Source organism: Sminthopsis crassicaudata, chromosome 2 (genome assembly GCF_048593235.1).
Source record: "Sminthopsis crassicaudata isolate SCR6 chromosome 2, ASM4859323v1, whole genome shotgun sequence".
Lineage (NCBI taxonomy): Eukaryota > Metazoa > Chordata > Mammalia > Dasyuromorphia > Dasyuridae > Sminthopsis > Sminthopsis crassicaudata.
This window is the reverse complement of record NC_133618.1, coordinates 610,589,583-610,614,575: the sequence shown is the minus strand read 5'-3', so window position 1 is coordinate 610,614,575 and position 24,993 is coordinate 610,589,583. Positions and strand designations below refer to the sequence as shown.

The 24,993-nt window shown below is 42.6% G+C and overlaps 2 protein-coding genes across 2 annotated transcripts in view; both read right to left on the bottom strand.

Moving 5' to 3' along the window:
• The window catches only part of HOGA1 (4-hydroxy-2-oxoglutarate aldolase 1), a 30,246-nt gene that overhangs the window by 1,678 nt on the left and 3,575 nt on the right, over positions 1–24,993 (bottom strand). Inside the window, exons 2-6 of the mRNA XM_074295992.1 lie at positions 6,566–6,694; positions 6,092–6,219; positions 5,719–5,853; positions 4,859–4,955; positions 2,302–2,435 (exon numbers count right to left, since the gene is read on the bottom strand). Of these exons, the coding sequence (XP_074152093.1) occupies positions 2,302–2,435; positions 4,859–4,955; positions 5,719–5,853; positions 6,092–6,219; positions 6,566–6,694 (623 nt within the window). The remainder of the gene's footprint in view (positions 1–2,301; positions 2,436–4,858; positions 4,956–5,718; positions 5,854–6,091; positions 6,220–6,565; positions 6,695–24,993) is intronic.
• On the bottom strand, positions 22,343–23,722 carry C2H10orf62 (chromosome 2 C10orf62 homolog). Its single transcript, XM_074295993.1, has one exon. The coding sequence runs from the start codon at positions 23,061–23,063 to the stop codon at positions 22,749–22,751; it is 315 nt and encodes a 104-aa protein (XP_074152094.1). The 5' UTR covers positions 23,064–23,722; the 3' UTR covers positions 22,343–22,748.

Sequence of the window (24,993 nt, the reverse complement as noted above, 5' to 3'; positions counted from 1 at the left end):
GTGATTAGTGAGGAGTGAGGGTCAAACAGGGAAAGATGGAGAGTTTTTCACATGTTTTTAAATCTGGAAGAAATGCTTTAATCCAATGCCTTTTTGTATTGACTCGAGGAAATGAAGGAGCAGAGTGGATATGAGAACGAGGTGCCTCTCATTCCTAAACCTGCTTCCTTCCCTTTATCTGAAACTTATTTTCAATACCTTAGTTCTAGCGTGAACAAAAACCAATTAGGAGAGACGGGGGACGACACCGGAGCGTGGTCCCGGGGGAAAGCGTCCAGCTCTGGGGCTGGCCCTATGGGTCAGCTCCCGGGTGTCCTATCTCAGCTGCGGCCCAGGATACAGACAGACCGGGAGGGCCAAAGCAAGAAGGAGAGGGGCTTCTGAGGCAGAGCCACAAGTCCGTCCTAGGAGGTGACTCATCGCCCTCAATAATCTCAGACCTCCCTCTGGGACGTGATTTCCCTTTTTCCTCCTTGTGATCCTCAAACTTCCCGCTTCTCCCCAGTCTGGGGCCTGCACGCTAAACTTTAGTGTTCTCCACTGCACAAAAGGGACGTTTTCTGTAAGAGGCTACAAAGCTCCCTTTGGTGTTATGCATAACCATCCACCAGAGGACAGCATGTCTCAGCAATCATAGAGGGGCCATTCCAGCCCATCTGAGGTCGGCCTTTTGCACACTTTCTGGAATGAGATGACAGAGTCAGGGGGGAGGGGAGGGAGCAAGGCCAGGGGGTAGAAAACTCAATAGCCCCGCTGTCCCGGAGGTGCCTGAGTCACTGGAGAACTCCCGAAGACCCCCCTACAGAGTCCTTAAGGCCCAAGGGAAGAGGGGAGGTTAGATGCTTGGGAAGTGAAGGCCATGGAAACTCCTAAATATAGCCGTGGGGCAGAAGTCTGGCATGGGGGTGGGAAGGAGGGAGGACACTGTGTACAATGGGGCAGGGCAATCTGCTGAGATCAAAGTGCACTTAGGGGAGCTGAGACCACAGCCCGGGCTTCAGACAGGTGGCCAGGAATTCCTGTGCCCGCGTCCAGGGCTGACATAGGGGAGAAGGGAACCTCCTGGGGGGCAGGAGGCTGGCCAGCACTGCCAGACTTGGGATGGCAGATCTCTCCTCCTAATAATGACAGAGATCAAATCCGCTGCTTCTCCATCGTCACTCTCCCCCCTCTCCCCAGCGTGCACCCCAGGAACTCCGAAAGAACATTCTTGTGTTTAGCCCGGATGCAGGCAGCTTCTGGGTGCAGTGTTTCTCCGTTGTTCGCTTGCCTCTCGCTGCCTTCCTGTATTATCTACCTCTGTGTGTGTCTCTCTGCCTGTCTCACATTCTGTCTGCCTGTCTTTATCAATCATTCCCTCTGTATCCTCCTTTTTTGGCTGAGTGGGGGGCTATAGGAACAAGTCGCCCAGTCTCACACAACAATGTCTAATGTGCCAGGGCAGCGTGTACCCTGAGGCAGCTTAGCCGGAGGGGCTTCATTTAGAAACCGTGACATCCTATTTATAGCCCCTAGGAAGTTCTGTGTCCTAGGAGTCCCATACTTGTCTCCCCAGCTGTTCCTTCTTTGTGTCCCATTATAAGGGGCAAAAAAATAAGAGAAACTAGACCGAGCCATCCCCTAGATCTCTCAGCAGTCCAAAGAAAGGAGGGCGAGCAGGGGGAAGGGATCCAAGGGAAGGAAGCCATCCCTTTAGCCCTCAGAGACTTTATGCTATTTCTAATCACACCTCAGCTCTGTATTTGAGACCTGGCTGGTCCCCCTAAACTTACCCAAAGACCCCCCAATTTATTGTACATCTGGACTAAACGTCTATGTCTTAGCTTATCACAAGATTATAATGAGGGGGTGCCTATTGGGAGGGGGGAGGAGAATGAAAATGGAGAGGACCATTTATAGGAAGGGAACACTCCTGCCTCTCTGCCATCCCAATTCTGGCTGTGCTGGCACTGCCAACGCCCAACCTCCTGCCTCCCAGAGATACCCTCGTCTTCCACGTCAGCCCTGAACACTGGCACAGGAGCTCCAGGACCAGCCTGGGCCATGCTCTCAGCTACCCTCTACACTGTCTGATCTCAGGGGCAGGATGCCATCCTTGTGACAGTGTTCTTCACCACTATTCTCCCCCCTCTCCTCAGAGGGTACCCCGAGAGCTCTGAAAGAATATCCTGCCTCTCAGAAAGCACTGGCTCTGAAAATAAAGAGATAAATCAGGAGCTGTTTTAGTCCCTTAAGTCTTTCACATGCAGAGGCCCTGTAAATGGGCACAAAGGGAGGAGGATCCTAGGACTGGGAGCTCACCGCAGTGTTGGGTTCGATGAGGCGATGCTGCAAAATCTGGGCATCTTCCCATTGCCCAGTGAGGCAGAGACGCTCCAGCTGACACACTTGTGCTCCCAAGACATTGGCCAAAGCACAAATACCCCCGACAGCTCCTGTCACCAGAGCCAGAAATAAAACATAAAGCATGGTCACAGCCTGCATGTGCTCCCACCTTCACCTCCCATACCTGCCCCAGGGAAGTCTCTGGGAGCCTCCTTTTTGCTAGGACCCTTAGAATCTCTACACTCAGATCTGGAAGGGACCCAGGAGCAATATTTAGTACAATCCCATTTTACACAAGAGAATGCTGGGGCTTGAAGAGCATGGAGAAAAGCAGAGACTAGAACCCAGGTCTCTAAACTCCCACTGATCTAAACCACATTGTAGCGACCACTAAGTGGGATTCAAGGGACTCGGTCTTGGTCTCAAGTCATCCCCATGCCCATTGTAGATATGCATGGGGAGAAAGCAATTGTCATCTTGGCCTGATCAAAGTGACCGCAGCATACTGACTATCACTGTCATGCATGGGAGAAACGGATTCCCAAGAATCAAGTGCTATTTAGAGAGTTTGGTGGACGGCAAGAAATTGGAGCTGGGATGCTGACTGCACCCAGGGGAGCGAGGAGGGATGATTCAGAGGAATCAAGGTCCTATCTGCTGGCTAAGCTTCCCTGAGACTCAGATCATGAGCAGGGAAGAAGCCTTACTCCTTGATCATTTTGGCTTTCCCAAGAATCGCAACTATTTAGAGAAGAAACTGTAGAAACAGGTAGACAATGGTTCTAGACCTATGAAAAAAGAACAGTATAAAAAACAGGAATGAGAGGTCTAGGGACAAGGCCCTTAGCATCTTTCTGAGAACAAGAAGGAGGCTTACAGATTAAATAAATCCAATCTTCCACCACATTTCTCTTCTCTCTGAAGATAATAGCTAACTCACAATCCAGTAAAAGCCAGAGAGAATTAGGGTCCCTTAAGGCTAGTAACCAGATCATTCTTTCTTCAAGCCTTTGGAATCTAGAACCCTGGGCCATTGTGGTGAAAAGCTGATCCATTATCTTCCAGGTGCCTTTCAAGGGCACCTGATATATACAATGAGGTATAGTTTACTAAAAATTTGTGCTTAAAGGTAGGGAAATGAACCTCCATTTTCTCAATTAAAATGGAGAGAAAAGGGTCAAATGTGATGTCTTATGTGCTTTGAAACTCTTAAGCCCTTACAAAAGCCAGCTATTCCTATTACTTATCCCAAATGAATAACTGCCCTTTGTGTAGTACTTCTAAAATCTGCACAGAATTTAAATACATAATTACATTTGAACCTCAAGTCAACCCTAGGAGGTAGCAGAGAGAAGGCTGATGGGAATAAGCATTTATATAGAGTCTATTATCCAGGCACTGTGCTAGTATTTAACAAATATCTCATTTAATGCTCACAACAATCCTGCCAGGAAGGTGGGGTTTTTTAATGTCTACTTTACAATTAAGGCAACTGAGGCAGACCAATATTAAGTAACTTGCCCAAGATCATCTAGCTAGCAAATATCCAAGGCTGGATCTGAATTTAGTTCTTCCTGACTCCAGACTCAAGGAAAGTAGGAAGGTATTGTCATCTTCATTTAACAAAAGAAGAAATGGCCTCTCAAAAAAGTCAGCTGATTTGCCCAAAGCCCTAAAGCTAAAGAGTGTTAAAAGGAGGAGTCCAAGTATTTGAATTGAGATCTTCATTCCAAGTATAATCAACAAAATATTTACCTATTTAAGGGACTCTGACCTCCGACAAGATAACACTGAGCAAGAAACCCCAAATCCCTTTCCATTCAATCAGAGGGCCAATCCAAAAGCCTCTGCATTAAGTCATTCTACACTGAGAGATAGGAAGAAGAAGGTGACCTGAAGGGGAGAGGCCCTGGGCCACTGTCCAATGTGAATGATTTACAAGGTGAGATTAGAGGAGCTAAATCTGTATCAAAACAGGGAGCCTGGGACATTAGAACAGGCCCTAGGTGTTCCCACAACAGGCAAGGCATCTTTGCCCCAGAGTGCAAGGCAGCCAAACAAAACCAGGGGCCAAATATTCACAAGGGCCAACCTCCTGGCAGCAGGCCTGAGGCTTCAGAGTGACTAGGTTGGCTAGCCCAACTCCACCCTCTCTGCTCCATCCTGCTCACCCTATTTGGTCACCTTCCACAGTCTCCAGTTGTCTCTTTTTTGAACTTACTTTTGTAGAAGTAGCTGATGCACAATGAGTGCTGGGCCTGGAATCAGGAAGACCTGAATTTAAATCCAGTCTCAGCAGACGTTAGCTGGGTGACCCTGGACAATTCACTCTGCCCCACTTTCCTTAACTGTTAAGTGTTTTATGAGAATTAAATAAGAAAATAGCTATAAAGCATTTAGCACAGTACCTTTCATATAGTAAGTGCTTAACAAATACTTGCTTCCTTCTTGCCCACTTGTCTCTGTATGTAGATTCCAAATATAGTCCAAAGTCTCAGAAGTGAAAGCTCTGAGTTTAAACGGGCTAACTCACCTATGGCATAACTGGCCAACAGGAAGCCAGCAGATCCTGCCAACACCTGAAAATCCTGCTTCTTGGTTTTGTGAATGATCAAGCCCATTCGCGTGATCTGCAAAATTAGATGGAGCATCAGATCAGAGGCTGAAAAAGCTCTGGACACAAACAAGGCTAGGGCTAGGAAAGCATTATTAACTAAAGGCCAAAGAGAAGAAAAACCATAAGAGCTTAGATAAGGTAAGAGAAAGAAAAAACAGAGAAACCCAGGAGCTAGGATAAGGGGGAATATGGGGTGAGGAGTTATAGAATCATGGACTTAGAGAAAGGACCTTTGAAGTCATTTGATCCAGTTTCCTCTCTCCATTTTGCAAAATTTCAATGATTTGCCTAAGATTATACAAACAACAGAATAACAAAAGAACATAATACAATAACAGGAATATAGGATAACAGAAATAGGATTTGAACATGGGTCCCCTGGCTACTGGTCTTTCTATAATAAAATACAGCTTTATTAATTAGTGAAATTACCTGTGCTAGTAGGGTATGAATGGGTATGTCCCTGAGGACTCGATTCAATTCAACACTTAACAGAGTAGAAACCGCAGTGCTAGGTGGCGAGGTAGAAAGATTAGCTCCTTTTAGAGTTTACAGGCTATGTGTGCAGAAATAACTACTGTACAAAAGAATGTGTGTGATACATTCAAGAAAAGTGTCAACAAAGTAGAATTTGAGATATTTGAGGAGAGAAAGGGCCTAACCTTGAGGGCATGAGGACAGTGGGAGAGCAGAGATGGTACGTCGGTTGTATTTTAGAAAGATTCAATAGCTAAAGAGAAGAATATTTGTGCAAGGGACCCTGGGAACTGACTCACATCTCCTCCGCTCTCCTTAATGCCCACGATGTTCGGGTGCTGAGATAAGGTGACCACAGCATCCACAGGCAGATCTAGTCCTGTGTTGGCTGGGACGTTATACAGCACTATCGGGATGGGGGACAGATCAGCCACCTGAAGGGTACAAAGAGGAGCCAGTATAAGCACCTGCCCTGGGGCTGTAGAACTGAGCTACACAGGGCCCTCCTGCCTGTGCCTTAAACACATTTTATTCATTCCAATGGGAAGCACCCCTGGGACATAGACTTTATCTTCCTCCAGAAAAAAAAAACCCTCCTGATGTTAAATTCTTTAAGCTTAAACCCAGCCCCGCCCCACTCTCTGAGCCTCTCATCTCTGAGCCCTGAAACACCTTGGTGTAGTGGTGGATCAGGGCGGCACTGGTCATCCTGCCTCGGTAGTAGCACGGAGTCACCACCAGAGCAGCGTCGGCTCCAACCTGGGCCATGCTGAGGGTCATCTCCACGGTGGCTTGAGTGGCTGTAGGACGAGAAAGAAATTTGGGGGGAGCAAAACATGGTGGGATCACAGATTTATATCTGGAGAGAAAAATCTGCTCAACTTCATATTCTACCGACAAAGAAACTAAGATCCAGAGAAATTAAGGGATTTTCTCCAGATCACACAACTAGTGAATAACTAAGATTAAAACTCGAATCTTTTCATCTTCCTGGCCCTGAAGGAAGAAGGATTTTGAGACAAAGAAATCAGACATCTCAGAGACAATCAAGCAAAATAACCCACATCCTAAACACAAAGGACTGAGGGAGTTTGGCCCACTGAGCCACCTGCTACCCCCACCCAAGGATCCCCCGTGGCTTCTTACACTCGCAGCCTGAGCCGGCTAGTAAGAGCTTGTCCTTGGGCATCGCCTGTCGAATTCGGCTCAGCACCTCCAGCCGCTCAATGCTCGTCAGGAAGGGGAACTCGCCATTGGACCCCTGCACCACAAAGCCTGCAACAAAGAGCCCATTACTACCGGAGGGAGTCATCAAGGAGAAGGAGGAAGAACCAGCGCCTTGGAGCTAGAGCACCTAAGTTCAGATTCTGACCCTGACACTAGTTACACAATTCTCAGCACATCACTTATTCAATTTCTTTTATAAAAAAAAGGATCCTAGAATCAGCTGGAAGGGATCTCAGAGATCACTTAATCCAACTCCGTCCTTTCACAGACATGAAGACACTTGCCCATGGTCACACAAGGAGAGAATGGTTGATTTTTTTTAAAGACTTGCGAACTGATACAATTATTCTTTTTTATAAATTAAAGGTTTTTTTTTTTTATTTTCAAAATATATACATGGATAATTCATCAACATTAACCCTTGAAAAACCTTGTGTTCCAATTTCCCCCTTCTTCCCCTGCCCTCTCCCCTAGTTTGGCAAATAGTAATATATGTTAAACAAGGTAGAAAGATGTTAAATCCAATATATATATATATACACACACATTTATACAATTATCTTGCCACACAAGAAAAGTCAAATCAAATTGTAAAAGAAATAAGAAAATAAAATGCTAGCAAACAACAAAAAGAGTGAAAATGAACCACACTCAGTTCCCATAGTCCTCTCTCTGGGTGTGAATGGCTGGAACTGGCCTGGATCATCTCATTTTTGAAGAGAGCCACGCCCATCAGAATTGATCACTGAATAGTCTTGTGGTTATGTGCAATGATCTCCTGGTCCTGCTCATTTCATTTAGCATCAGTTCACATAGTCTCTCCAGGCCTCTCTGAAATCATACTCTTGATCGTTTCTTACAGAACAATAATATTCCATAACATTCATATAAGTGGTTGAATCTGTATGTGAACCCAGGCTCCCGATTCAAAGTTGAGCACATTTTCCATTATATTTTGGCAACGCATTCATTACTTACCTCACAGGGTTGTGAGAAAAGTGTTCCTTAAAAGACAAAATAAATGTTACTTATAAAATCTGACCAGGATTTGAATAAGGTAAAATCCTGGGAGTTTCTTCTCCCAGTTTAACAAACATCCATGAGGTAACTTACCTGTTGGCTACCTTTCTAGCCATAGATAAAAATGAAATAAGTCTTGCCCTCAAGAAGCTGACACTTTATTTACATTTCATCCCAAAGAGAGAAAATGTAAACAGTTATTGTTACAACCATCTTCTGATTCTGGTTACCTAATTCTAGGGACAGACATTGTTCTTATCTTTGTTTCAGATGTGAAACATTCATGACCCCATTTTAGGTTTTCTTGGAAGAGATACTGGAGCAGTTTGCCATTTCCTTCTTACTTTACAGATGAGGAAACTGAGGCAAAATCAAGTGACTTGCTCAGGATCATACAGTAAGCGTCTGAGGCCAAATCTGAGCTCAGGAAGATGAGTCTTCCTGACTCCAGAGCTACCCACTGCCCGTCCTAGGAACATTGATCTATTCAAATGGACGATCCAGCTCAGACCAAGTTGGGCTACCACAGGACATTTATTCTTATAAGGAATGGAGCCATCCATCTTACAATGACACTGGCTCATTTAAGCAGCTAAAGGCACTGAGGGGAACCAGGCAAAGAAAGGCTGTGTGGATATGTTGGCAAGGAAAGGATGCATAACAATTGTGAGGGTTTCCCATACACTAAGCGAGCAGAGGGGGCTGGAGAGGAACGGGGCAGGGACCTGGGATTCAGAACCTCTCCTACACAAATAAAAGGTAGGAACGTGGCCAACACAGGCCCAGCAGCCACAAGGCCAGAATTAACCTCGGGCAAAATTGTGAAATAGACGTTATCTTGGTTGTTTTTCTTTCCCACCCCATTTCTCTGGCTTGCCTATTCTCAGTCCACAGCTTGCCCAGGGTCTGTCTCCAATGTGCCCTGTGATGTCAGTGTTTATCAGTGCATCCTCTTAAAACAGTCTCCTGTTTAACAGTAACTTCGAATATTAGAATGATGTATTAGCTCTTGGACAGGGACAGCGAGTGTGTTTACCCAAAGTTATCAAGAATATATTTGGTGGGATATTTGTGGAAATGTGTAGAAGAATCGCACATGTTTAACATATACTGGATCACTTACTGTCTGGGGAGGAGATGGGGGAAAGGGAGAGAAAAAATGAGAACACAAGGTTTTGTAGGGATGAATGTTGAAAATTTTCCGTGGTTTAACATATTGGACTACTTGCCATCTAAGGGAAGGGGGAGGGGAAAAGGGAGAGGAAGGGGGGAAAACAGAAACACAAGGTTTTACAAGGGTTAATGTTGAAAAATTATCCTTGTACGTGCTTTGAAAATAAATGTTAATTTAAAAAAAGAATATATTTGCTGACTACAGCAATACAGCCAAAATATTATTTGCTATGACCAAGTTAGATTTATACTGGGAATGCAAAGATGGATAAATGTTAGGAAAACAAAACAATATAATCAGTCATATTAAAAACAAATCACACAATTATAAATCAATAGATGCAGAAAAAGCCTGTGACAGAAGCACAACATTCATTTATGCCAAAAACCAATAACAATCCTTGTAAAAGCAAGATACAAAAGGGCACTTTTTAATATTATAAAAAGTAACTAAAATGAAAAATTAGCATTATTTGTTTTTTTTATTAAAGCTTTTTATTTTTCAAAATTCTGCGACATTAATCCTTGCAAAACCTTATGTTCCAATTTCCCCTTTCTTCCTCCACCTCCCTCCCTTAGATAGCAAGTAGTCCAATATATGTTAAACATGTTAAATACATGTTAAACCTAATATATGCATATATATATTTATACAATTTTTTGCTGCACAGGAAAAATCAAATCAAAAAGGAAAAAATAAGAAAATAAAGTGCAAACAAACAACAGAAAAAGTGAAAATGCTATGTTGTGTTCCACACTCAGTTCCCACGGTCCTCTCTCTGGGGTAGATGGCTCTCTTCATCACTGAACAATTAGAACTGGCCTGGATCATCTCTTTGTTGAGAAGAGCCACGTCCATCAGAACTGATCATCATATAATCTTCTTGTTTCCGTGTATAACAATCTCCTGGTCCTGCTCATTTCACTCAGCATCAGTTCATGTAAGTCTCTCCAGGCCTTTCTGAAATCATCCTGCTGGTCATTTCTTACAGTACAATAATATTCTATATTATTCATATACCACAATTTATTCAGCCATTCTCCAATTGATGGACATCCACTTAGTTTCCAGTTTCTGGTCACTACAAAGAGGGATGCCACAAACATTCTTGCACATACAGGTCCTTTTTTTTCCCTTTAAGATCTCTTTGGTTTATAAGCCCAGTAGTAACACTGCTAGATCAAAGGGTATGCACAGTTTGATAACTTTTTGGGCAGAGTTCCAAATTGCTCTCCAGAATGGCCGGATTCTTTCACAACTCCACCAACAATGCATCAGTGAACCAGTTTACCCACATCCCCTCCAACATTCATCATTATCTTTTCCTATCATCTTAGCCAATCTGACAGGTGTGTAGTGGTATCTCAAAGTTGTCTTAATTTGCATTTCTCTGATCAAGAGTGATTTGGAACACCTTTTCACTTTTCCTTTGACTAGAAATAGCTTCAATTTCTTTGTCTGAAAATTGTCTGTTCATATTCTTTGGCTATTTATCAACTGGGGAATAGCTTGAATTCTTATACTTTTGTGTTAATTCTCTATATGTTTTAGAAATGAAGCCTTTATCAGAACCCTTAAATCCTTAAATGTAAAAATGTTTTCTCAGTTTATGCTAGGATTATTTGCAATGGAAAAATATCAGAAACTTTCCTAGTGAATGTAGTAGTAAAACAAAGGTACTACCTTTTTTCAGTGTTGCTAGCTGGAGTTTTAAAAACAGAAATGAGATAAGAGCAAAAAATTAAAAGGTGTAACTATGAGTAGGGGTGACAAAAATCATTCCCATTTGTTGAGAATATCATCATTTCCTTAGAAAACCCCAGAGATTCATTAAAGAAACAAATCCAGATAAACAACTTCGGAAGAGGAGGGTGCAAAATACATTTATAAAAATAACATTTCCTGCAAATTAAGACAACTCTGAGATACCACTACACACCTGTCAGATTGGCTAAGATGATAGGAACAAATAATGATGAATGTTGGAGGGGATGTGGGAAAACTGGGACACTGATACATTGTTGGTGGAGTTGTGAAAGAATCCAACCATTCTGGGGAGCAATTTGGAACTATGCCCAAAAAGTTATCAAACTGTGCATACCCTTTGACCCAGCATTGCTGTTATTGGGATTATATCCCAAAGAAATACTGAGAAGGGGAAAGGGACATGTATGTGCCAAAATGTTTGTGGCAGCTCTTTTTGTTGTAGCTAGAAACTGGAAGATGAATGGATGCCCATCAGTTGGAGCATGGTTGGGTAAATTATGGTATATGAAGGTTATGGAATATTATTGCTCTGTAAGAAATGACCAGCAGGAGGAATACAGAGAGTTTTGGAGAGACTTACATCAACTGATGCTGAGTGAAATGAGCAGGACCAGGAGATCGCTGTACACTTCAATGCTGTATGAGGATGTATTCTGATGGAAGTGGATATCTTCAACATAAAGAAGATCCAACTCACTTCCAGTTGATCAATGATGGACAGAAATAACTACACCCAGAGAAGGAACACTGGGAAGCGAATGTAAATTGTTAGCACTACTGTCTATCTACCCAGGTTACTTTTACCTTCGGAAGCTAATAATTAATGTGCAACAAGAAAATGGTATTTACACACATATATTGTATCTAGGTTATATTGTAACACATGTAAAATGTATGGGATTTGCCTGTCATCGGGGGGAGGGAGTGGAGGGAGGGAGGGGATAATTTGGAAAAATGAATAAAAAAAAAAAAAAGAAAAGAAAAAGAAAAAAAAAGAATAAAACATAATGAATGAGAAAAAAAAATAAAAAAAATAAAAATGTATTTCATTAAAAAATAATAATAACATTTCCAATAGTAAAGACAAAATACACAAGGAAATAATAGTTAAAGGAAATCTCATTCAAAATAATTACAAATAGCAAAAAAAAAAAAATCTGGAAGTCAATCTACCAAGGAACAAAGATATATAAAATCTTTTAAAAAATAAAGAATGACAAATAACTAAATGAATATTGGTTACCTTTTTTTGAGATGTGCCAATATATTAAAAATTGCAAGACTGCCTAAATTAACTTATAAATTTATTGTCAAGTGAAGGATAAAGTAAAAATGATAACATTATAAGGTATTCTCATATAAAGAAATCTTGGAACCAGAGTGGGGAAGCATGGTGGAGAGGAAAAAACAGAAATAGAAGCAATATTGTCATCGAAGTATACATATATGACCTGGACAGGAGAAAATAGGGACGTATGTAAGGAGGAAACATAACAAAACTAACATATATAAATATATATATATATATATTTATGTATAATATATACAGATATATGTTAAGGGAATATTGTAGCTATAGTTTGGTATACTATTGGCATAGCATATATAGGAGTTTTTGTTTGTGGAAAGTTGTGGCTATAGTTTGTCCAGCTTTCAGAATAGTATTTGAGGGGGCAGTGGGTAGAGCACCAGCCCTGAAGTCAGGAGGACCTGAGTTCAAATTCAGCATCAGACAATTAACATTTACTAGCTGCATGATCCTGGACGAATCATTTAGCCCTAATTGCCTAGGCAAAAAATAAAGAACAGCATTTGAAAACATATCTATTTTTGTGGATATGGTTAGAAATATGATAGACAATTTAGTTAGGTAAATTGAAACCCAAAGAGTCGGTCATTAATAGCTTCTTATTAATTTGGAAGGAGTATGATGTCTCAGGGATACAGGAATGGTCCTCTAGTACTTAATATGTTTATCAATGACTTAGATAAAAGCATAGTTGAACATGCTTATCAAGTCTAGAAAAGACACAAAATTGGGAGGAATAACTAATATTAATGTAACTATGTTGTTAGATATATTGTATTAATATAATATCAATATTATATATTAAATAAATTATAATTATGATATTATATGATATCAATATTATATATAATAATATATTAACTACTGTTGTAGAGACATCCCAAAAGACTTTGGAAGGTGAAATGTTGGGCTAGGTTTATTTTTTAAAATTAAGAATAATAAATGGCAAGTCTCACCAAAAAAAAAAAAAAAAAGCAAATTCACAAAGCCAAGATGAGAGAAGTATAACTGGACAGAAAGTTGTTTAAAAAGACTGAGTGGGTTTAGTGAACTTAGTGACTTGGGGAGAGGAGGTTTGAAATAGTGTGAGGAGTTGAAAAGAGGGTCAGGATCAGATGAATAGAATAACTATCCTTAATTATAGAGAAACTTACGTTACTCACCTCCTGACAGAAAGGTAATACTCAGGATGCACAGTGAGACATATTTTGGTATCCTGGACAATGTGGGAATTCATTTTGTTTGACCAAGCACAATAATGCTTTTTTTTAAAAATTTTGTTTTTTTTTTTTCCTGGTTAAACATATATACTAACTTTTAAAATATACATTTATTTTTTGTTATTACAATTTTTATTGAAGTGTGATCTTTAAAGGTATTTATCCTTTTTAAATTTATTGTTGAATTCTTTGTAATTTGGCTCATTGTCATGGCCATGATCATATTTATAAAGTCATGATAAAATCAATAAAGATATATTTTTTAGGGATCCCATTCAATAAGTCTACCATATCTTTTCCCTGCAAAAAAATGTAAATATACATTTCTTTATGAATTATGTTGGGAGAGAAAAATTAGAACAAAAGGGAAAAACAAAAGAAAAAAACAGAAAAGAGAAGTGAACATAGCATGTGTTGATTTACTAAGCATATTAATTCTAAGCGATTTACTTTTCTTTGAGGTAGGGTAAAGGGAAAGAAAATAAATACATTTTAATTAAAAAAGAAAAGAAAACAGGGGGAAAAGAGGTCGAATAAAAGAATTGTTCAGGCATGTCTGACTCTATGACTTATTTTGAGCTTTTATTGGCAGAAATACTGCAGTGATTTGCCATTTCCTTTTCTAATTTGAGAAACATTGGAAAAGAAAGTGACTTGCCCAGGATCACACAGCTAGTAAGTGTGTGGGGGGGGGGGGCGGGGATAGTATTTGAATTCAGGATTCTATATGATTCACATCTATTGACTGCACTGTCTAGCTGCCTCTAGGCACTTTAATCAAGGACCTCTGGGAAGTCATACTATTCCTTTTTCTTTTCCTTTTGGGAGGTTCCAGGCCCATCAGCATTGCAGGACAAAGTCAGAAAACATTACCCTTTGAAATTGGAGCTAAACCTTAAAGGAACATGGTGATGATATGAGGCTGGGCAAATAAGGGAATATATCACTTCCCATGTGCTAGGGACCATGCTAAGTGCCTTTATAAATATCTTCTCATTTAATCCTCATGACAACCTTGAGAAGTTAATGTTATTAAGCCCATTTTACTGTTGAGAAAACTGAAGTAAAATGACTTGCCTGGAGTTACAAAGTTAGAAACACACAGCTGAGGCTCGATTTGAATTCAGATCTCCTTGACTCCAACCCCAGCTTTTGCCTTCTGTACCACCTTAGCCACCATCTTACCCTATAAGAGGAGACTAACTATGATACCTTCCCAACTACAAAAATCTAAAGGGAACCTTTATTAACTACTAGCAGAATGATAAAGCAGACAGTTGTTGGACGTATAATGGGAGCCTAGGGGAAAAAAAAATTCACATAGTAATAATCTGTCAATGACAAAAACTGCATTTATAGCCCTTTCTACACATTTTAGTTGATATAAGTTGCATTTGACAGGGCAGGTAACTCCTTCCTCCTGTGTATTTCATCCTTTCCAGGCATTCATGATACTACTTAGCTCTCTTCTTTCCTGTTTAATTTAGTTTCATTTAGCTCCTTTTTAGCCCCTATTATAATATATTGGATATATTTCAAACTGAATGTCCTAGAGATATCGCAAATTTAACATGGCCCAAACAGAACTCACTCTTTCCCCCTAAATGTGGCCCTTTACTCTCTAGTCCTGTCCCAGGTTCATAACCTCAGCATTATTTCCCATTCTTTTTTCCCTTTCATCTCACATATCCAATCAGTTAACCATCCTGTTGTTTCTACCTTTGTAACATCTCTCACATGTGGCTCCCTTTTGCCATTAACACAGCTGCTGATCAGAGACATCCCTCATCACTTCCAGGATTATTACAAAGGTGTCTCAACGAGCCCATCCTTCCTCCATATTGCTTCCTGTGATTGTCCTTAAGTGCAGATCCAACCACGCCAGTGTCCTGTTTAATAAACTTTTACCTTGAGCTCCTCCACTGAGCTTTGAAGCCCTTCTCGACCCAGGGTTGGGCTGCAGCTAGCTCACACCTCGGAGCTGATTGCTACATTTTCAGTGTGAGCTTTTGCATCTTGGAAATAGACAAACACCACAGATCAAGTCTTGATTGTCTAGTCTATTATCTAAGCTTAAAAAGTGATGGAGAAAAACTTTAATAGATTATATTTTAAAAGTTTTTTGAGACTATTTGGTAATATTTATTAACATATCCCTACCCCAATCTAGCTTTTTTGCCTCAGTATCCATACACCTGAGACTCCATTTTCCCATCTCTCTGCCCTTGCCTTCACTGTACCCATGCCTGGAAAATGCTCCCTTTTCACTTCCCTCCTAGAATTCTTCAGCTTTTTTCAAAAGGAATCTCAGATTCCATCACCTATCAGAAACTTTTTTTGAATCTTTCCAACTACTAGAGTCCTCCCCCTTCTTAAAGGGGAAAAAAAGGGATTTTGTATCCCTCAACTTTGCTAAAGTTATTGTTTCTAGCAGTTTTTTAATTGATTCTCTACATATAGTATCATATCATCTATAAAGAGTGATAGTTTTGTGTCATTACCTATTAATTCCTTTCATCTTTTTTTTCTTTTCTTCTACTTCTAATACAATATTGAATAGTAATAGTGATAGCGGACAACCTTGTTTCACCTTATTGGGAATGCTTCTATTTTATCCCCAGTACATATGATGCTTGCTGATGGTTTTAAATAGATGCTACTGATCATTTTAAGGAAAACTCCATTTATTTCTATGCTCCCTAGTGTTTTTAATAGGAATGGGTGTTGGATTTTGTAAAATGCTTTTTCTGCATCTATTGAGATATAATTTCTGTTGGTTTGGTTATTGATATAATCAATTATACTAATAGTTTTCCTAATACTGCACTAGCCCTGCATTCCTAGTATGAATCCTACTTGGTCATGGTGTATTATTAAGGGCCTCCCTTTCTTAAACTTCTTTAATCACTCTGTATTTATTCATTTTATATTTATTCACCATATACTTATGTAACTGTTTCTCTGCATTTATGAATATTTAGGCCATTATATTTGTATGTCTGGTATGTAGCATAATCAGGGTAAGTAATACACAGAGTAAGTAATGATGACAACGACACAGTAGATAGAATACTGAGCCTGGAGTTAGGAAGACTGGAGTTAAAATCTGACCTCATACACTTACTGTGTGATTCTGGGAAAATCACAACTCTAGCTTTTCTCAGTTTCCTCATTTGTAAAATGAGCTGGAGAAGGAAATGACAAACCATTCCAGTATCTTTGCCAAGAAAACCCCAAATGGGGTCACAAAAGTTGGATGTGACTGAAAATAGAAATGAGGAAGAACAGGAGGAGGAAGAGAAGAAAGAAGAAAAGAAAAAAAGAAAAAAGAGAAAAGAAAAGGAGAAGGAAGAAGAACAAGAAGAAGAAGAGAAGAAGAAAAGAAGAAACTATATAGTATCTTAAGGTTTGCAAAGCACTTCACATGTTATTTTATTTGGTGGCTTAGGTGCTAAATATTTGTTTGATTGATCTAATTTGATTCTTACAACAACTCTAAGAGGGAGGGAGATATTATCCTCATTCTCATTTTATGAATAAGGAAACTGAGTTTTATGGGAACTAAATGACCTGCCATAGACACAGAGCTAGCAAAAGATAAAGATAAAATTCAAATCCAAATTTCTTCTGAATCTGAGTCTAGTGCTCTTTGTACTACACTATCTTATCTCGATGTTTATCTAGTGTAGTTCGAGGGAGAGAGTGCCCTAATTCTAGGCAATAAGTATTGGTTCTTTAACAGATCTCTAGGTCAATGAAACTATGAGCTATGTATGCAGAGTTAAGTAAGACTCATAGATCATAGTGGAAAGTAATAAGTATTGATCCATTAGAGAAGGAAATTACAAACCACTCATGGATCTTTGTCCAGAAAACCCTACACACAGTATTAAAATTATGAAAAATATGACATCAGAAGATGAGCCCCTTAAGTAGGAAAGTATCCAACATGCTACTAGGGAATAGCACAAGACAACCAAAAGTAGTTAATGAAGCAGTTAGGCTAAAGATGAAAGGCAGCTTGACTATGGATATGTCTGATGATGAAAGGAAAAGTCTGATGCCTTGGTGATCAATATTGCATAGGAACCTGGAATATAAGATCTACAAACCAAGGTAAGCTCTATGTGGTAAAACAGGAACTGGAAAGATTGAACAACAACTTGGGTACCAGTAAACTTAAATGGACTGCAACAGGTGAATTTAATTCAGATGATCACTACATCTACTGTGGGCATATATCCCTTAGAAGAAATGGAGTAACCCTTACAGTCAACAAAAGGATGAAAAAATATTGGGGTATAATCTCAAACATTGCTGAATATCTGTTCAAATGTAAGTAAATGCAGAAGTCCAGAGAAGAGCAAGGAGAAGTTTTTTGTTTTTGTTTTTGTTTTTTAATGAGCAATGCAAAAAATTAGAAAACAATAAAATAGAAAAGATAAGAAATCTCTTCAAGATAATTAGAGATATCAAAAACATGCCATGCAAAAATAGGAATGATAAAAGACAAACTGAACAGAAATTATTAAGAGAGGTGGCAATAATATACAAAAGAACTATACAAGAAAGATTTTAATCTCACTGGTAAAAACAATATTGTGGTTACTTTTCTAGAGCTAGACATCTTAGAGAATGAACTCAAATAGACTTTAGAAACCATTGCTAATAATAAGAATAGTGATGGTAATTATATATATATATATATTTATATTTAAAACCATAAAAGATGATGCTGATAAAGTGCTGCACTTGATAATGTCAGTAAATTTGGAAAATTCAATAGCAGCACCTAGAATGGAAAAGATCAATTTACATCCCAATCCTAAAAAAGGGCAATACCCAAGAATGTTCAAGTTGCTGAACAACTGTGCTCATTTCACACACCAAAAAAGTTATGCTTGAGATATTAAACACTAGGCTTCAGCAACATGTGAACTGAGAATTACTAGAACCCACTAGTTTTAGAAGAAGAGGAGGAACTGAAGGCCAAAATGCCAACATTTGCTGGATTATGGAGAAAGCAAGGGAGTTCCAGACCACCACCAGATCTTACCTGCCTCCTTTTTTTAAAAATAGCTTTTTATTTACAAAACATAGGCATGGGTAATTTTTCAACATTGAACCTTGCAAAACCTTCTGTTCCAACTTTTCCCCTCCTTCCCCCCACCCCTTCCCCTAGATGGCAAGTAGTCCCATACATGTTAAATATGTTAAAGTATATGTTAAATACAATATATGTGTGTGCATATTTATACAGTTATCTTGTTGCACAAGAAGAATTGGATTTAGAAAGAAGGTAAAAATAACTTGGGAAGAAAAACAAAATTGCAAGCGGACAATAACAGAAAGAGTGGAAATGCTATGTTGTGGTCCACACTCATTTCCCAGTGTTTTCTCGCTGGATCTTATCTATCTCTTGAAGACACCCAAGAAGCAACAGTTAGAATCAAACATGGAACAATTGATTGGTTTAAGATTGGAAAAGAAGCACAACAAGGCTTCATGTTGTCACCTTATTTATTTAACTTATATGTGGAATACATCATGTAAAATGCCTGGCTGGATAAATCAAAAGCCAGAATTAAGGTTTTTAGGAGAAATATTGACAATCTCAGATATGCAGACATGCAGACAATATGATGGCAGAAAGCAAGAAGAATTATTGATGAGGGGGAAAGAATAGAATGTAAAAGCTGGCTTGAGGCTTAACATTAAAAAACTTGCATCTTGGCAAGTGGTCCCATGAAAATGAGACATCTTTTGGACATAGACAAGAATAGAACTTGTTTTACTTGACTATAAAAATTGCTAGCAAACAAAGGGAGAAGAAATGGAAACAGAGTCAAATTTCATTTTCTTGGCTCAAAGATCATCATAGCTAGACAATAACTGCAGTCATAAAATTAAAAGACTCTTGGTCTTTTGGAAAGAAATCTGGGCAGCAGACTAAAATCAGAGACATTAGCTTGCTGACAAAAGTCCATACACTCAAAGCTATTTTTTTCAGTAGCAACATATGGATGTGACATTTGGACCATAAGGAAATCTGAGAGCTGCAGAACTGCTGTCTTTGGGTTATAGTTCTGAAGACTTTTGGCAGTCTTTTGAACAGTAAGGAGAGCAGATCAGTCAATACTTAAAGAAATAAATTTAAACTTCTTATTGGAAGGGCAAATATTGAAGCTGAAGTTAAATCTTTTGGCCACATAATAGGAAGACAGGACTCATTGGAAAAGGTCTTGACTTTGGAAAAGATTGAGGGTGTCATGAAAGCAATGGACATAAGCTTGGACACACTGTGGGAGATAATGGAGAACAGATGGACCAAACATGTTAAAGTCCATGGTGACAGAAAAAGCCATCCATAACTAAACAACAAATCACTAAAGGAGAAAAAGGCATTCTATAAGACTCTACCAGTTTTTGGTGGAAATATCCTTTAACAATAACTCATTCCCTTTACTTTCTTTCTATGGTCAGCAAAACAATCTTCTGATTTTGTAATTAGGTTTCCTAGTAACCTGCTCCCCAAGAGGGAGGTCCTGTACAGACAGCAGGTGTTTTCAGACTAGGTATAACTTCCAAGAATAACTCCTATTACTTCAATCGAGTTTATAAATTAGTCTCTAGTGAGTCTGATTGGCATAAATAAACTCCCCAGATTTTGATCATCCTTGAGGGAATCAATAAAATTGAATTTCTAAACCTATTAAACTGAAGGTCATATCTGGACCTAGGGCGGTGACGCCACCAAGGGACTTAGAACCTAGCCAGCCAGGTGGATCTTTCTCATTTACTTCACTTTTTACCAACATTAAATTAAAGAAACAGCACTGCATTATTGGCTCTACTGGATGCCATACAGAAGGAGGACATCAACATTTTTGATGATGTTCAACTCGAATTGTGCACATTTGGTTAGATCTCGGACCAGTAATTCAGAGATTCCCAGCAGATCAATAACTAAGTCAGTGTTTGGAGCTTGTTCTCCAGAGCACTAACTTTGGAGGATGTTAACAGTGCTTATCATTTTTCAGCAACACAGAAACACTGTAACTCAGCTTTAGTCAGTAAGGATAATTAGCTATAATAGGTTTTTAATTAAAAATTTAACTAAAAAATTAGTTAAAATAGTAAAAAAAAAAAAAAATTAAGTTAAAATAGTTTAGAAAGCCACCAGACGGTGGGCTGGGATTCCCTGAGCATAGTTTGTGGTTCTTGCCACGGGTGAATAAATTTCTAGGCACACAGAAGGCACTGAATAAATGCTGGTCGTCGGATCCTCAGTCACATCCTGCTGGGGAGATGTCAGATTATCATAGCCTCTCGGTAGCCTGGGGTTTGGGAAGTGAGAGAGAAAGATCCGTTAGCTAGAAAATGCTACGGGAAGATGAGGGATGGGTAGAGGGAGATGATGATGACAGAAAAAAACCAGACAGAGGTAGACATTACTTCATGAAGGAATGGGAAGCATAAGAATGATTCACCTGTGCAGGGAAAAGGAACTGAAGTGGGAGTAGGATTGACGAAACAAACAGAACAAGCATTTTGTACAGGGATGGGGAGCAGCTAGGAGGCTCAGGGATGGAGGGCAGCTAGGAGGCTCAGGGATGGAGGAGCAGCTAGGAGGCTCAGGGATGGAGGGCAGCTAGGAGGCTCAGGGATGGAGGGCAGCTAGGAGGCCCAGGGATGGAGGGCAGCTAGGAGGCTCAGGGATGGGGAGCAGCTAGGAGGCTCAGGGATGGAGGGGCAGCTAGGAGGCTCAGGGATGGGGAGCAGCTAGGAGGCTCAGGGATGGAGGAGCAGCTAGGAGGCTCAGGGATGGAGGGCAGCTAGGAGGCTCAGGGATGGAGGGCAGCTAGGAGGCTCAGGGATGGAGGGCAGCTAGGAGGCTCAGGGATGGGGAGCAGCTAGGAGGCTCAGGGATGGAGGAGCAGCTAGGAGGCTCAGGGATGGAGGAGCAGCTAGGAGGCTCAGGGATGGAGGGCAGCTAGGAGGCTCAGGGATGGGGAGCAGCTAGGAGGCTCAGGGATGGAGGGCAGCTAGGAGGCTCAGGGATGGAGGGCAGCTAGGAGGCTCAGGGATGGAGGGCAGCTAGGAGGCTCAGGGATGGGGAGCAGCTAGGAGGCTCAGGGATGGGGAGCAGCTAGGAGGCTCAGGGATGGGGAGCAGCTAGGAGGCTCAGGGATGGGGAGCAGCTAGGAGGCTCAGGGATGGGGAGCAGCTAGGAGGCTCAGGGAGGGGAGCAGCTAGGAGGCTCAGGGATGGAGGAGCAGCTAGGAGGCTCAGGGATGGGGGAGCAGCTAGGAGGCTCAGGGAGGGGAGCAGCTAGGAGGCTCAGGGATGGAGGGGCAGCTAGGAGGCTCAGGGATGGAGGGGCAGCTAGGAGGCTCAGGGATGGAGGGCAGCTAGGAGGCTCAGGGGATGGAGGGCAGCTAGGAGGCTCAGGGATGGAGGGCAGCTAGGAGGCTCAGGGATGGGGAGCAGCTAGGAGGCTCAGGGAGTAGAGCTCTGGGCCTGAAACTCAAATCCAGCCTCTGACACTCACCAGCTGTGTGAACCCTGTCTGCCTCAGTTTCCTCCTCTGAAAATAATCTGAGAAGGAAATATTAAATGACTCCAGTATCTTTGCCAAGAAAATCCCAGATGGGGCCATGGAGAGTCGGATACAGCTCAACAATAACAATAAAGAAGGGCTTTTGGGGAGAAAAGTAATCAAGTTAACAAGAGTATTTCTGGAAAACACTGTCAATCTCAACTCCTGTCCCCAGCACTCCTGCCTGGCCCCCACCCTGCGATCTGGACTAGGTAGCAGACCAGACTCTAAAAGTCCCAGACTGGAAGCCCCTTGAGGCCGGGGTTATTTATCCTTGTTTGCACGTGTATCTCTGGTGTTTAGCACAAGGATAGGGCACTTACTAGGCGTTTCATTCACTCAATGAGAAGAGATGACAAGGCGTCAGAGAGGACTGGCAGGGCTCTCCAGTATGAAGTGAGGGGTTGGGGAGGGAGCCTTTCTGCTCTGTTCAGTGCTCACCCTCGGCCAGAGGCTCCCGCTCCCTGCATTAAGCTAAACCCTAGCAACTTTCCTTTCCTGGGAGCCTTGGAGGGAGCGGGGGCCCATAAAACGGCCCCATGGCTCCCAAAATCTAGACCCAAGGGCTGGAAAACTGCAGCTCCCACACAAGCCCTCGGACACGCGCCAGTGTTGCAGGGTTTTATTGGCTCATTTGCAGGCATTTTTCTTCAGTTAATCCCATGCTCTTGGGGGGGGGGGGTGCATCTTCCCTCTGTCACACTGATGGATGACCTTCCCTGGGGCCGGCGGGCTGATGTTCCTCCTCGGGTTTCTTCACCACTGGCCACCTGGAGGGCAAGCTTTCCTCTGACCGCCTCTTTCCCGGGGCCCCGGCTCCATCTCTGGCATCCCGCGGGCACTGGGCCAAGTGCAGATGTTCCGCTGACCCAGCTGGGGGTGGCGGAGCCGGGGCCCACCGCCGGAAGACCCTCTGACTGGTCTGAGCTTCCTCTCCTCGGGCCGGGTGGTACGGGACAGTCCTTGAGTGTAGATGAGCCAGCCCGGCTGGGAGGGGCACCGCTGTCAGCCTGCTAGGTAAGGTCAAAGTACGCGTGGGAGACCTGGCGGTTGCGCGGGGACTGGCTGTGGTAGGCAGGGGACTGGCTGTGGTAGGCAGGGGACTGGCTGTGGTAGCCAGGGGACTGGCTGTGGTAGCCAGGGGACTGGCTGTGGTAGCCGTGGTTGTGGTACGTGTTGCTTGAGCCGGCCATGTTGCTCTCCCAGTGGGTCAGGAAATTCCCTTTGACCTTCATCTCCACTTCCTCCAGGGCCTTGAGCTCCTCCTTGTTGATGTCTTTGGTCTCCACGTGCCCGGAGTGCTGGTACCTGACGGCCCTCTGGAGCATGGAGTCGGCCAGCTGGTGCCCGGTGACGTCGATCTCGTGCACGCAGGAGGCCACGGACGCCCAGGCCGACTCGTCGGCCGCGTTGGACTTGGAGGACTCCTTGTGGCACTCCTTGAAGACCTTGCTCCCGGACGTCCTCTGCCTGGTGATGTAGGCCTCCTTGCGGATGTCGGCGTTCTTGCCCTCGCGGATCCTCGAGGTGCACGTCTCCACCTGCACGTTGGTGTGCGCGGAGCCGGCCTCCCCGCAGCCGCCCTCCTGCAGCAGGGCGCACAGCTTCTCATCGGAGAGCCGGCTGAAGTGGGACTTGATCCAGGGATCGCTCTTATTCTCTACGGCAGTGGATGCTACGGATTCTTTCTTACATGCTGGAGACTTCTTGAGGGTCTTCTTCTTCCCCTGGAACCAGAGGTAGAGCCCTCCAGCCCCCAGCAGCAGGCTGACTGCCAGCACCACCTTGCATGATGGCTGCTGGATTAGCACTCCCAGGCTCTCCAGGACCCTGAGCCGATCAGCCTGAGAGGAAAGAGCATGGGGGAATAAGGTAGGAGGGGGAATGGGGTGCCCAGGTAAGCTGGCTCATGCTGGAGGGCACCCCACAGGGTGTCTGCAGGCCAGAACCCTGCTCCTTCACCCCCTGGGGAAGGCCCCTCCCCTGCCTCAGCAATGAAGCCCATTATGAGGGAGACAGCTGGGAGGGTTGGGCAGCTGGGCCCCGGCAGGGCTTGGGGGGGGGTCTGGCAGGGCTAGAGCATCCAACAAGGGAGTGGGGTCTGGGCTCCCAGCCAGACTTCTTTCCTCAGAGCCCCGGAAGGGGACCCAGCCAAGCCTGACGCCAGCCAGAGTTCGGCCTCCTCCTGTTCTGCACATGATTCAGTCTATGTTCAAGCAGAGGCAGTTTTTATTTGTTGTGGCCGCTGAGTCTTTCAGCCATGTCTGATTCTTTGTGGCCCATGGGGGGTTTTCTTGACAAAGGTATGGGACTGGTTTGCCGCTTCCCTCTTCAGCTCACTTTTACAGATGAGGAAACTGAGGCAACAGAACCAAGCAACTTGTCTAGGGTCACATAACCACATTTGCGCTCAGGGCTCGCTCTATTTTCCCTACTTGATGCCCCAGCTTCTTAGCTGGAGCTGACACTCCCACCCTCAGCCAGAGCCCGACCACTCTCTTCCTTTGTCCCCAAACTCCTCCCGCCACTACACGCTCACTAAGGATCGTCTCCCTCCTCTGCCTCCCCAACCACAGAAGGGAATGTAGTCCCCAGAACCAGAGGGAAGGAGGGCAGGACAAGGAGGTCCTTCTGGAATGGAGTTAGGTCACAATTGGGGGAAGTACAAAAAGTGCCAGCTCAGCACAGCGGCTGCCCCGGAAAGCTACACGGACCATGGTGGTCACTTCTTGACACAGAGGGGATGGACTCATGATGAGAGAATGAGGTATACATTTTCAGACACAGGCGGTGTGGAGATTCGTTTTTCCTGATTAAATATGCTTGTTCCAAGGTTATTTTCTTTTTTCTCACTGAAGGGTGGAGAGATTAGAAGGAAAAAGTGGAGTTAGTGATGAAATTCCCCTTCCACTCAAGTTAGAAGAAGGCCAGGAGTCCCCAACGAGCTAGGAAGCAGTAAAAGTTACAGGCTGAATGTATTAGTTACCTAAAAAGAAGAGAAAGCTCTATACAGCACACTTGCAGTTTCATGTATAACTTTCTCCTTTTGTACTTTATTTGAAGTTCAGAATTTACCAAAAAAAAAAAAAAAAAAAAAGGGGGGGGGGGTTGGGGGGGAAGAAATCTACCAGACTTTGAACAGAGAAAGAGAGACAGAGAGAAATAGAAACAAGAGAGAGTCAGAGATGGAGAGACAAAGAGAGAGGAATGAGGGGGGACACAGAGAGAGGGGGACAGAGAAAGAAAAGAGAGAGAAAA